This window comes from Nansenia antarctica (assembly GCF_963989245.1).
Source record: "Nansenia antarctica genome assembly, chromosome: 4".
NCBI classification, from domain to species: domain Eukaryota; kingdom Metazoa; phylum Chordata; class Actinopteri; order Argentiniformes; family Microstomatidae; genus Nansenia; species Nansenia antarctica.
The window spans coordinates 11,394,748-11,405,394 of record NC_137689.1 but is presented as its reverse complement, the minus strand read 5'-3'; the positions used below and the strand labels follow the sequence as shown (position 1 = coordinate 11,405,394).

The 10,647-nt window shown below is 37.3% G+C and overlaps 1 protein-coding gene across 2 annotated transcripts; it reads left to right on the top strand.

The window, feature by feature from the left end:
• The first annotated feature begins 2,917 nt into the window (after nucleotides 1-2,917).
• cUnh16orf87 (chromosome Un C16orf87 homolog) lies at nucleotides 2,918-10,443 on the top strand. 2 transcript variants are annotated; one of them, XM_080527993.1, is made up of 4 exons: nucleotides 2,918-3,110; nucleotides 4,156-4,249; nucleotides 7,919-8,098; nucleotides 9,217-10,443. In XM_080527993.1, the coding sequence occupies exons 1-4, from the start codon at nucleotides 3,045-3,047 to the stop codon at nucleotides 9,333-9,335; spliced, it is 459 nt and encodes a 152-aa protein (XP_080384119.1). In that variant the 5' UTR covers nucleotides 2,918-3,044; the 3' UTR covers nucleotides 9,336-10,443. The 2 variants fall into 2 exon arrangements, with proteins under 2 accessions (XP_080384119.1, XP_080384118.1); XM_080527992.1 differs by having other exon boundaries at nucleotides 9,214-10,443.
• The last annotated feature ends 204 nt before the right edge of the window (nucleotides 10,444-10,647 follow it).

Below are 10,647 nucleotides of genomic sequence, written 5' to 3'. Positions count from 1 at the left end.
GCGAGCTGCTACCGGGAGCCAGTGAAGGGTGCAAAGGAGAGATTTGACGTGGGAGAATTTGTGGAGGTTGAACACCAGACAGGCGGCAGCATTCTGATATAATATGGGACCTTCAAGATGAATCAAAAGATAATCTAAAGTGCAAATAAATCCAAACATGCTCTTTCGCTGCATCAGAAGAATATGTCCACAGTATTGAATGCTTGAAAGTGAGTTCTAGATTTCTCTAAAATATATACATTTGAATTAATCTCAATTTGAATCTCAATGAATCTGTGAATTTATTTTTGTGTCAAATCGTGAGAAAGAGACCCATCCCATATGGGATTATAAAGACACATTTTACAGAACAGCCAGTGACACACTGATCAATTGAAAATAATACATAAGAAATAAAATAAACAACTAAAGTAGTAACACAAACAAACAAATAATAGAAAATAAATAACCAAACAATAAGTGAATATAAACAATACATTAAAAAAGCATGATCACATACAGACAGACAGACAGACAAACAGACAGACAGACAGACAGACAGACAGACAGACAGACACACTGTCAAACGCTTACTTGTGTGTGTTACAATATTCTACATTTCTATGAGTTACTCACTTTGCATGTGAAACGTGAACAGTAGCTCCACTACAGTTTCACACACACCCACAGTCAACATGAACCCCCATTGATCACTCAGACCTTTGTTCTCAGTGGCAGAGTTCTGTCCTCAGTGTGACTTGCAGTATCTAATAGGACAACTCTGAACTGAAAACGATTACAGATGCTGAGTTGTAGGCTACGGCACTGACACTGATTCACAGCTCTAAAGTATAGTGAGTATTTCATTCTCAGTTTCAACACTGGTACACTGGGAAAGCTTCCACTGAGTGATGTATTACAATTGCACTATTGAAAGGCCTGTTCTTTTTGCAGAGGCTCTCTCTCTCTCTGACTCCTCCTTTTGTGTTGAGTGCTGACCTTGGGGTGAAGCTTTGTCACTGCAAGAGTGATCACAGCGAACAGTATCTTGATTAAGTGTAATGGAAGTGTAATTTGTAACAGGTAATTGAATAGTAGACATATTCTGTTTTAGATTGAAATTATTTACCATTTATCAATTAACATTGACACTTTTAAAAAAAAACTGCAGTAATTGTGATCTAGTCATACATAGTTACAAATGAATTACACTGTTAAAGTTATTGTATTTGATAGATCATTTCAATTGAGAGACAATTGAAAATGTTGTATTCAATTAACCTTGTGTTAAGCGATTAGATTTAAGGTGCAGGGGTCACTTCAAAAAGATGATTACTGTTTCTGTGCCTTTCTTAACATGAATATGTATGAGCTGGGGCTGGCGCAGGCTTGTGATTGGCTGCTGGGTCCAGAGCAGAACCCGCCCACTGCAGCACAAAGGAAGTGTGAGTGAGAAACGAGTGGAATGTGTGTTCAAAATGTCAGATCACGAGATACAAGAACACTAACCGTGCGACACAACTGTGTAACTGTTAAACATTGTTGGTGGGTATTGAATAATATTGCACAAATTCTCTTTCAAAATGTCAAAGTGAATCAAATGACCATCTCAAAGTTGTAAATGCAAATTATGATTAGCTGATCCTGTAGTTAGTTGGGTATATTGACAAGTGCTCAATGTTTAATCAACCACAAATATGTATCCTTAAGCTGAAATCCTTAAGCTGAAATGGTTCACAGAGACAGATTTTGATAGCACATACTGTACGTGATAGCCTGGCCATGTAAAATGACTTTGTTTCCAATGTCAAGATCCATGAGGGAATCATGTATGCAACACTCTCCCACGCAATCATATCCCTCATTACTGCTGATTCAGTAAGTCATCTAACATCATAACATAATGGAATACACATGTTTGTCTTAGTGACCATTACCACTATGTGTGTACACTTTGCCTCACTGATTGTAAATGCAGGGCAAACTTTCAGCATGTGGTGCCTTTGATGGGGGGATGGTGGCCTCTTTGCTTTTCTGACACATTTTTTGTTCATAGGCTCAGTCTCTGTTTAATCAGGCATATACTGTATAATATATCACACATTGTCATTGGAGTAGGCTGCTATAAGATGAACACCATGTTCCACTAGTACAAATAAAGCAAACATTTGGGAAAAAAACATTTGAAAAAAAGGGGGCTTACTTAATTAATACAAGTATTTCACTGAGTTCAATAGTACTTTTATTGATTTATTGAAATGAACATTTGGGGGGGAAAGGGGGCTTACTTAATTAATACAAGTATTTCACTGAGTTCAATAGTACTTTTTATTGATTTATTGAAATTGTGTTTTCAACAGTAATACAGCACTGCATGTTACTCGTCCGTGTGTATGTCCTATGTCTGTAAACGCATGCTCAGTTGGTTAGGGGACGTTTTTAAAAAGGCCAGCATTATCAGAGCACGAAATTCTATAACTGGCTTGGCTTTTAAGTTGAGTTGCTTCGAGATAGCGCGCATGTGCCCCATGTCATAGGCTGTGTTCGGAATGGCATACTAGCATACTACTCATACTAGATATGACGTAGATTTTGAGTATGCATGCAGTGCGTTCAACACTGTAGATTATGTGAAATTTGAGTATGCAAGAAATGTATGTAACTAGATTTTCGGTCGGCTGGTATTGGCATACTTATTATGAATTTAGTAGGCAGTATGCAGTATATACTAATTGAGTATGCTAGTATGCAGTATATACTAATTGAGTATGCTAGTATGCAGTATATACTAATTGAGTATGCTAGTATGCAGTATGCTAGTACGCCATTTCGAACACAGTAAAGGAAAAGCATAATGAGGGCTTTTTCATTGACCTCCACTGCGCATGCGCAGTGCTTCGGTTGTGATTGATGTCGGTTTGGCTCGTGTGTGAGTCGGAGCTCTGAGATCAGCTGCCCTTCATGTATCGCTGCGGAAAGAAGTTTTACTGCAACACTGCAAGGCTCCTGGGTCCAAGTAGCCTTATATACATCTGGGAAAGAACCGTCGGATAAGGAAACCGAATATGTCGGCAAATAAAGCAAAGAAAGTAAAAATGGCTACCAAATCGTGTCCTGAGTGTGACCAACAGGTGAGAAAAATGTGTAGATATTTGTTGATTATTAAATGTATATCGACTTGGGTAATTATATTGTGCTTTTACAAAGCATGGGATTCAGATTTGTCTATGCTGAAATCATACTCATCATTGAGTCGTGGGTACTCAAGCGAGGTCTGCAATGAACGTATAGATCTGGTTTATTCCTTCCTGATCATTTAATTTCGTAAATGTAGCCTATTATTTGTCATTATAACATGTCGTAATATCAATTGTAACAATGCAATTGGTTATTGCTGACAACGTTACATGTTGAAATGATTATGTTCGTATGGCGAGAGCGATAATGTTTCAGTCGGAATGTTATTGTTCGCTAAATGTGGCAAGACGTTTCCTTATTTTTGATACACTGTATAGCTTACTGTATTTGAAGGTTTGTAGAACTAATGCTTTATCTTAATCCATGATCGTATCAAGTTTTTATCTTTAACCCACTGACACGTAGGCTAGCCTGATCGCTGATATTTGATATATTTTGAAAGTTACAGAATCGCATAATTCAAATCGTCGGGGTATTTCAAATGGCGAACAAAATATACATTAGCTTATTTAAATGTTTCTTTAGATTTTTTTTTCATCAACCTGAATTGATGGATTAACTTAATTTGGATTCGATTTGGCGAAAACCCACACAGTTGATTTGAAAACACCTAATTCCTTTAGAATGTTTTTAATATCGTCGCTTTTGTGGGCACGTGTCCAAATATGTGGTGCGAGTTTCTGCCACACTGCGCCAAGGACTTTTATATCATGAATTACCCTACAAAGGACAGTCATTTAACTAAGCCTCTTAATAATGGTCTATATAGCCTAGTAGTCTACAGTTTATTTTGCGGATTTACATTGGCTACGCCCTTATTAAACATTTAAAATTATATATATATATATATATATATATATATATTCCAAACACGTTTATGTAACATATTCAGCAATATTATATTGAGATGTGCAGATGGCATCATGATCACAGTAATAATGTTAAGGATCAACATTGTTTCTTCTGTTTGCTTTTTAGATTCCAGTTGCTTGCAAGTCGTGTCCCTGTGGCTATGTGTTCATAAGTCGAAAGCTTCTAAATGCCAAACTGAACGAGAGGTCACCACCAATAGGTAAATCCCCACATGAGAACAGTAACCTATTTCATCACAGAGTGCTGTAAAACACACTGTGGTTGTATTCATATTGATTTAAATGCACACTGTTAAAATGTTTCTGAACTCTGTTTGTTGTCCAAGTGAGATTGGTGACAAGTACCAGGGTTGATCTTAATATGATGATTGATTCACACAATGGAATACTTTTTTATTTAAGTGGAACGTTACCCATTGTTTTCCATCAAAAAAATATTCCATCTCTGAATTTAATTTCACTTAATTCACTTTCTACACTGACTTGAACCTCTGGCTGAAGTTGTAGCCTTCACTTTTTATCTCAAAACTAATCTGAAATCTCATGAATCTAATGCATTGTTTTATATAGTTGTGTTTTGATCATAGCTCGTTCTACTTGTCTGACGTATCTCCCTTAATATTCTCCCTTGTTCTAGAATCTAGATAGATCTAGTGGTGCAAAGTTGATTGTCATTATTGAAGCATGTAGGCTGGTTTAAATGGCTGTTTGCTTGAGTGAGTAGCCTACTGCAAGAGGTGGGGGATGGGATTTCTTATTCCTGACTGGAAAGCTTGTTCCTTCAATTCTCTCTTGAAGGCTTATTGCAGCAGTATTGAAAGTACTACCTCTTATATTAAACAGTTGGTTTGTGCACCCTGCAGTTTATCTAGAAACTATAGCATATAAAAGGTGATAATACATTACATTTGCCGTAGACCTAGATTGTGGCTCCTTACGTGTATTCTGAACAAGGTTAACCTTGATCTGAAAAGGTGATTTCACAAAGTCATATTTCATATGAAAAAGAAAGCCATAGCAATAGGTGACTTTTATAATAATAATTTTAAAAAGTCAAATGTTATGTAGTATATGAAGGCTTATTTTGGCTTATTTTGTAATGACCCTGTAAAACCTGGAGAGTGTGAGGATTAGGTGTCAGTCTCTGCCTGTGTGTTTGAGCATGTTCACAGATTACCAGCTCCCTGTGTTATTTCTATGAGGACTCTTTTCGTCACGCGTGTCATCATAGTGTAGTCGCTAGGAGCTCTTAGATCACTATCTCCTTCATTTACGTCTGCCTTTCTCTCAGATAGACTGCTTGAAGACTAGAGGGTGTTGGTTGACTTGAATTTTTTAGTGGTTAAATCATCTTGTAGACTTATACCACGGTGTCTGAAGTTATGAATGGAATGTTAAGGATGGGAATTGATAAGATGTTATCGATACCGATGCCATTATAGATCTGATTCTTTATTGATTCCTTCCATCCTATTGATACATTTTCTGTGTGCATAAAAAAGTAGGCCTACACAGGTTTTCAGTGTCAATGCAGCTGTTCTTAAAATCTAATCTCTTTTCAAAAGGGAATACGCTTGAACCAAATATAACATAACTGGCACATGAAATAGAAATGTCTTCTTTAGAATTTAGAAGGTGTGGCTAAAACAAGATCATGTGAAGACTCATGTCTGTCCTAGTTAGAAAAGAGGCTACAGTGCAGCCAGCAGTATCATTATGCTATACATACTGATAATATTAAACTATGCACTTAACTTATTAAAATATATTTTCAGTTGTCTCATTAATTGGAAGAGTAAGTTCACAATGATCAAATGACCATATAATCAAACAATGGAGCATTTACATACAACTTCAAATGAGATACTATAGAACGTACTGCAAGATATGAATAACATACAGTATATGCACGATTCCTTGATCTCAGTTGAGACAAAGAAACACATTGGTAGCACTATCTGGCAGGGAGTATCAATGGTTGCGTTAATATTCAGTGGCGGTGACGTGCAGGTCATCTACCATTTAGAATCCACAATGTTGCATTCCGTTTGACTTTGTCTTATTCTAAATAGATAACATGCTACTTTATCAGCTTTCTCAAACAAAGTTTGCGATACTACACCGCAGAGTTTGCTGTTAGACGCAGAGAGCCATAGAGACGTACGATTCTGACGGATCTGACCATTTCTTTACCGGTTCTCAACCGGAAAAGGTTCTGATATACTATTCTGATATATTTTGATGTACACTTATTAGGCAGTTTATGGAGTATAATCACTCTCATTGGATCCTCATTACTTTTACATTAGTTGCACAGAGACCATTTGAGGTGTGTTTCTGTCAGTAGGTTTCTTGAAGGCAGAGATGACTGTTTACTTTTAAAGGGTTCTAGAATTACAGCGTTGTGACATTTAATTATGCTGTTGGTGCTTTTCCCCTCAGTTTATTTGTCTCTCCTCAGTGTAATATCTGTAGACTGTTTCAAGTTTCCAGTTTAGTACTTCCTTTTTTGTTTGAAACAGACTGTAATAAAACACGATGAGTTAGGTTAGAATAGTTGTATTCGGTTAACAATGCAGAAAGTTTTACTCACTTTTAATTCACTCAAGATTCCTTTAATGAAATATATTTGTATTGGCCATCAGCCAATTGCATTTCTTAGGCATTTGGATTTAGACTTGGAAAAATATTGACTATAGATTTACAGAGCTTTCATGATTTGAAGATGTTGCTTGTGTATATTGAAGTAGGCCTAATGGTTGAGAAGTACCATTGAACCCTCGTAATCAATCATTAGTGTGCAGTAGTACACTAGTACTATTAGATTATTGATTGTGTCACTATTATGTACATATGGAACAGGATATGTAGTCAGTCAAAATCAACTGTTCCTGTATGGGCAGGCTAGGGACAGGTCTAGAATTCCTGAGCTAATTTGTATTCTCACTTAACAAAAATGCAGTTGAGTAAGGAAATATCATTTGACACACCCCTCTAGCTAGACAAAATTGACACTTGAATAGTTATATCATTTTTTTATTAAATGAGATGTGAAGTCATAAGGATTTAGTTTTTCAATTTGAAGAGGTGCGCTTGGACTTAAATGCGATGGTGTACTTTGTTGTACCAACATCTTGCTGCACTGCATGCCTACTTTCTTTGTCCCAGTGTTCATTTCCAAACCTACTGTCTGTGTGCACTCTCCTCGCCCACACCAGTAAGAAAGGAAGCATGTGACCTTCTAAGTTAATTTTGAAGAGGAAGGCTCTATAAAAGGCCACTAGAATGAAACCCCAGAGAAATGTAGACATGGTACTCGTATCCTGCTGTGCTAATAAGTAAACTCGTGGATTTGGGATTCATGGATCCATGTAGGCTACTTTGTAAATGGCTTGGAGCCTGTTTACAACACATCTAGGGTGCTGGATTTGACAAATCAAAGAGGGAAGGGGAACTCAAGCTTCTTTGGTGGATTCCGGTTATCTTCAGTCAAGCAGTGTTGTTGTCATCGTGTGGTGATAGAAGGGATCAGGGGGAGGGAATAAGAGGCAGTCCAACATGTTTAACAGAGTGACCTTCCTACAGGAGTGGCCGTGAGAGTGAATTGAAGTCAATGTCACAAGATTTGTGCCTGTACCATTTATTACACTATGATATATTTCAAGACCATATTTAAGATCAGTAGATCTTCTAAATGTTTAGTGTCTTATTATTATTATTAATATTATTACTATTATTACCGTCTTATATTATAACAATGTATTATATCATAACAATATTAGCATGTTATGATGCTTGTTGTCATTACTGATATTCACTCTAGTTTTATTCCAGGGTTTTGTAACACTGTACTTCTGTGATCTATTTAGACAAGTTGGATGCCAAGAGGAGGAGAACTGAAAGAATTCGCAGAGATAGGATCAACGCTCCCTCAACCAATGACATGGAAAACAGAAGGCGGTCCCGTTCGAACAGCCAATCGGAGCAGATCCGGCGAGGCCGCGGCAGACCAAAGACGACCGGGCTAAAGAAGCCGGAGGAGGAGAAAGGTAAAACCTTTGTCCAAGATGCTTTCATCGTAAAAAAACTGCTACTAAATGACACGGTTATGAGATATGAAACGTAAGGACGATAGCCTTCTGGCATCGAGTCAACTATCAGTTATCTTCAGCTGATTGTATGTTCTGAATGTGAAATGGAAAGGAATGATGACATATTGTATTGGTACTGATGTTCATTAGTTGCTTTTGGCAGATTCAAATATTATTAGGTGAGCTGGAACCGTTTGTTATTCAAATCTTGTCTGACTACATGGATAGTAGTATTTATATCCTCAGTAATAACGAGTGTTGCTTTTAAGGTTCACTGAAGTCAGTTATAGGGATGTCTGTACTTTTCTCTTTGATGATCTGTGGAAGATTATGGTTATTTATCTGTTTATTTGGAGCTCCATTAACTATTACAATTGCCACAGCTACTCTTCTTGGGGTCCACACAAAACACAAACAATACAGAGATGACAGGGCATTTAATTAAAAGAGACCTTTGTAATGACAAGACAATAAGAAGAAAAACAAAGCAAAACAACCTATGTAATGCTGTTTGTATTGCCATATTCTTTAGACAATTGGCATGATTCACAACTGTGCTGTCCTACACACAGGCATTGTTAGACCACCCTAATATTGTATATGTGGTGACATGTAGATCGTTGTAACGTTTTATATATAGGCTATTTAAGCCAAAAAGCAATAAGAATGCACACATTGTTTTATGCATATCATTACATAAGATTGGAAGTGATATTTCTGTATTTCCCCGTCACAATCAAGGCTGTTGATTAGTAGCGCATAGTGACAGACCTGAGGGCTTTGGGTTTGGATTAATGATTTACAGAAAGGGTTGCTCTCTCTTCTGCTGAATAAATCATGTCGTCCCTGACATTGCCTGCCTGTGCTTTATGAGCGTATCAATAAGGAGACACAATTTCCTTCTGTGAGACAGATATTATGTTGGCTTTGTCATTGTAATGACAATGTATCCCACAATCTTTGTTGCCATGTGCATAATACTTATTAGATTTTTTCCCATTTTTATCTGTTAAGAAGTAGTGTGACCATTTTCAAGGGGATTGATATTTATTTGACTTTCTTTTTTTTTCAAGCAGAAAAACAAGAGAAAGAAGTGGATATATACGCCAACCTCTCAGACGAGAAGGCTTTCGTGTTCTCGGTGGCCTTGGCTGAGATCAACCGTAAGATCCTGGGCCAAAGACTGATCCTATAGACAATGACAATGCTGCTAAAGAACTTGACGTGTGAAACCTAAGATTCTGACTGGGGGTGACCCATGATGGAGAACCCATGGACGACCCTAGCGTGTCTGTGTCTGACAGGGTGGGAACTGAACTCGGACTCGGATTTGCTTTGTACGCAAATGGCGCCCTGTCGGATTTGGCCGAGGCCTGAGGTGTTGGGAACGACCGGCACGCTGGCACCTGGTCTACGCACTGTAACAGGAAAGGTTGGAGCCAACTTCTATCATTGAAAAAATCTGTAGCTTATGATATTGTAAGGTGTAGCAAGTCTGCTATTTATCTTTTAATCAGATTTTTATATTGTTATCTATTAGATAATGTGGTGGTCTTTATCACCAAGAATCCAAGCTGTCAGTAGCGGATGATAAAACACTTAAAAAGGGCAAACACCTATGGAAGGCCATCCTAGCAATGTAACAGGCAAATGTTGTTGGTTTGTAGACCCAGTCTACTCTAAACTCTTCAAGCCAGGGGAGGCTGGTGGAGGCAGAAATCGGAGGACATGCTCATTATAATGAATGGAATGAGAAAAGGCAATGAGCCTGTCCTCCCGATTTCTACCTCCATCGACCTCCACTGGTTTAAGCTTAATAATTGATGCCATTTGGAGCATAATGTTCAATCTGAAGTCCTCAGAAAAAGTTCGGAAACGTTATTTCGGTCGATTATTCCTCCCCATTAATAATACCAAATTGGTATTGTATTTGATATCGTTGGAAAGCCGGATTAGTCACCTTTTTGTGGAATGAGCAACACAGCATTCTTCTGTTCTGTTTTGGCACATTTTTGTATTGTAACCAATTGGTATTATCAAAGGGGAGGAAAAATCTATCAAAATAACGTTTCCGAACTTTTTTTGAGGAATTTATAATTTTGTACCATGTTTGGGACTTGGGGAGAAGGCCATGTAAATGTCTATTTATAATGCTTGTAACACCTTTAATTTAAATGCATAATGGTTTATGTTTTTTTCCCACAATTGTTGAAAGTATATACATATTTACTGTGGAAACCATTGACTTAAATGTCAATGGCAAATCCACTTTAATTTGACCTCTTTTGTCATTAAAAGAGTGCAATCACAACTACTGTTGTCTGTTTTTTGTATTTAAGCGTTAACCTATTTCAGCTCCTTATAACTCTATTTTCCAGACATTGAAACTTTACTTTGAATACATTCTTTCTGTTGTCAAGACATTGAATTACATCAGTTAACAACTCATCCATATGGAACCTGGCCCTGTTTCCATGAAACTCACAAACACACCATCTTTTGGAAAA